Raw genomic sequence first — 3,323 nt, forward strand, 5'->3', positions numbered from 1 at the left:
GAGGGATTCTCACTTCTTTTTTTCTGTTTAATTTTCTTAAAAAAATTTTTTCTAATGGTTCATCCATGAGCGAGCTGTTTAAAAAATGAATAAAAAATAAATTGAGAAAATCTACTTTATGGTAGATAAAAATCTACTTTTATCTTATTAAAGTGTTTGATAAATGTTCCTAATGCAACATTTAGCTTCTTAGCTAGCTCTTAATGACAGTTTTTATCAAAGTTTATGAAGGTTATTTTGTTTCTAAACTATTTGTGCATTGTAAGTGTGAATTGGAAGTTGTAGAGAGAGTTACATTCTAAGTTTTGTATGTTTAGAATAAAAAATAAAAAATCACAGGTACAATTTTTTTTTTTAACACCTGTTCAAATTTTAAGTACAAGAACACAAATTCTGTTCTACAAGTTGCACATCAAAATCCTCTTACATTCAGTTTTGCTACAGTTGATCTAAAACAAATGGTGCAAAACAAATTCAAACACGTGTATTAAAATCTTCAAAAAATATGTATTTTTTTTTTTCCCTTAACACAAACACAAATCAATTAATACAACTGCGAGATTCTGCAGCCGTGAGTCACAAACTCAACTTTAAAAGTTACGCCTTCATTTTTACTTTTGACACAAATGTCACACCGGTAAAAATGGTCTTCATAAATTCACAAACTTGCATTCTTCTTCATGCATCTTAATGAGGAAGCATTTGCAACTCTTTGGGTTAGTTGGTAAATAAAAAATAAATTAGTCGACAAACCAGAACAAAAAAAAAACTTTTCTAGATAACTGTAACTTCTAATTTTCTATTATTAAAAGCAATACTTATTTTGTGTTAGAGGATAAACATTTCTTCATTTGTTTATTGTACCTGTAAATGTATAGCACATAATAAAAACGAATAAAAGGTGGAGTGTGCCCTATTAATGATCTAAAAAAGGCTTTTGTTTGTGTTGTTTACTAAATTTGACTCATCACTTCATCTGATTATTCATTTATCCATTTCTTTTACACCTGCTTGATGCTGTTTTGATTGAAGGGAGAGCTGGTGGCTCTCTGCATCAATCAATTGGTGAAAGGCAGGTTACTAATAAAAAAAAAAGGCAATTTCAAGGTATCATGTTGCGTTGTCTTTGTTTATGCATTATTTATTATTTTAAAGTTTTTAAACAACTTTATGTTTTTATCAGCCTTCTTAATAGTCCATTTGAAGATAGAGACGGAGTTGGGTTAATGATTTCCACATTGAGCTGCATACGTGACTCCAAAGCTGCTTTGAGTCCATCCAGTCCAACTTTATACAAAAGAAGTGTAGAGAAAAGTGTTTATACAGGTGATGCTCAGAGAACAGTAATCTCCTCCTCCTCATCGATTTCTCAGGGGTTTTTGCTTTCAATTGAAGATTTGCTGGAGTTTATCCCTTCATTTATTTCTTAGGGGTTTTGGCTTTTATTCAAAGATTTTCTTTTTCATTTATTCCTGAGTGATCTGGAACTTCAATTGAAGCTTTTTGGAGTTTGAATCCAGTTCCAGTTTTAATTCATGCTTTTAAAGTGCAATGTTTTCATACACCTCTTTAGGTTTTTCATCCGTCATTGATTGTTCTCTATCCTGTTGTTGGTGCAACAGCACTGCTTTATTCACACCAGGACCTGAAAAACAAGGATCAGGATAACTTAAATTTGTCTGTTGTCATTTCCTGCCATCAGAATGAAAAGCAATTTGCACATTATTGTTCATACCGAAGTAACTGAGCAGCACAGGGAGGAAGATGAGTCCGTGGGCCAGTCCCAGGAGAGTGATGACAAGATTTAAGCGGAAGAAGAAAATCTGGATCAGCTGAGCTTTAGCAAATGCCAAAACAATAATGCCTGGCAAATTGGTCATTGCAACACCAGCAAACACCTTCAAGGATAAAAAAAAAGGATTAAAATCAACCCTAAACAGCTGTTTCTGTTTGTAACGATCAAACTCTTGGTGTTATCATTTACTTATTGGCAGACAAACAATACAATAAATTCCACTGAAGGCATTTCTTTTTTTATATACTTCCTCAGACCTTTCATCTGATCTTTAGTTTTATAACCAAGGTTAGTTTTTTGTTTAACTTAATGTTTAAGGATCCAGCTCAGAGGTTACTTACTGCACTGCCCATGTTGGCTGTCGCCTCCTTTGCTCTTTCAATGCGTGTCATCTTAGTGCTGAGAGCAAAGGCTCTGGTCATGTGGGACACAAACTCCACAGATATACCCACTGCCTGCAAATAGCATGGATTATAAAGTTAATCGAGTGAAGAACATTTGCTGCAATGATTATTTACTTAAGTATAGAGTTCATCCATTACAGGACATTATATAATGAGTGGCAGTTCCACCTGTTTAAGAAAATAGTTTTAGATTTTAGAAAAAGACTAAATTTGACTGAAATACAACAGAAAAACCCAAATTACATCAAATAAATAATTAAACTAAATGTTAATTCCTAATTAGTTACTCTTTGTTTCCATGGTAACTACATACTACTTCCTAATTAGTTTCTCCGTGTTTCCCAGTTAACTAAACTGTTTTAGTATAACTGTTCATGGACTGTTCTCCCTGCTGTTCTCTGGGCGCTGCACAATGGCAGCCCACTGTGCTCCAAGGAGTTAAATGCAGAGGTAAATTTCTCCAGTGTGAGATCAGTTAAGTTCAGTTATTATTATTGTGTGCATTCTTTGTAAATGAATAAAATATAAAGAAAGGCTGATTAGTGCAAAAGATATTCATTGTTCTGGCAGGATTTCTGACTACCCTGATAGCCTTGGGGCTGTTTAGTGCTTCCCTGAGTTATAACAGGCTTCAGATCAGGATGCATGGTGTCAGCAGATTTGTTTGTTTTTTTTTACTTTTACATGTTTTTCAACGAAAGGCAAGTGAGCTCCCAATGATCCTATCTGCAGAGGCACAAAAGGGCACAGAAGCTCATGTACTTCCTGAGAGGATGAGGAGAGCCCACCTGCCCCCACCCATCCTCACAACCTTCTACAGAAGCACGATAGAGAGCGTTCTGACCAGCTGACTCACTGTGTGCTGTGGAGGCTGCAGCACCTCAGACTGGAAGAAGGTGAGAAGAGTGGTGAGAACAGCAGAGAGGATCATGTGGGCTGCTCTTCCCTTATTAAAGACATTTTATCCCAGTGCAGTCCCACACATTATAAATGACCCCCTCAAACCCCCTCCATGGACTGCTCTCCCTGCTGCCCTCTGGGAAGAGGCTTCGAAGCATCCGATGCAGGACCAACAGATTCTGCAACAGTTTCTTCCCCACTGCCATCAGCAGTGGGGAAGAAAC

General features: G+C 36.1%; 1 protein-coding gene across 1 annotated transcript in view; it reads right to left on the minus strand.

The window, feature by feature from the left end:
* Positions 1–1,524: 1,524 nt before the first annotated feature.
* The window catches only part of npc1l1 (NPC1-like 1), a 22,609-nt gene continuing 20,810 nt past the window's right edge, over positions 1,525–3,323 (minus strand). The window contains exons 19-21 of the mRNA XM_015387388.1: positions 2,137–2,250; positions 1,736–1,898; positions 1,525–1,645 (exon numbers count right to left, since the gene is read on the minus strand). Coding sequence (XP_015242874.1) covers positions 1,542–1,645; positions 1,736–1,898; positions 2,137–2,250 — 381 coding nt within the window. The 3' untranslated portion in view covers positions 1,525–1,541. The remainder of the gene's footprint in view (positions 1,646–1,735; positions 1,899–2,136; positions 2,251–3,323) is intronic.

This window comes from Cyprinodon variegatus, unplaced genomic scaffold (genome assembly GCF_000732505.1).
Source record: "Cyprinodon variegatus isolate N-32 unplaced genomic scaffold, C_variegatus-1.0 Scaffold393, whole genome shotgun sequence".
Taxonomy (NCBI): Eukaryota; Metazoa; Chordata; class Actinopteri; order Cyprinodontiformes; family Cyprinodontidae; genus Cyprinodon; species Cyprinodon variegatus.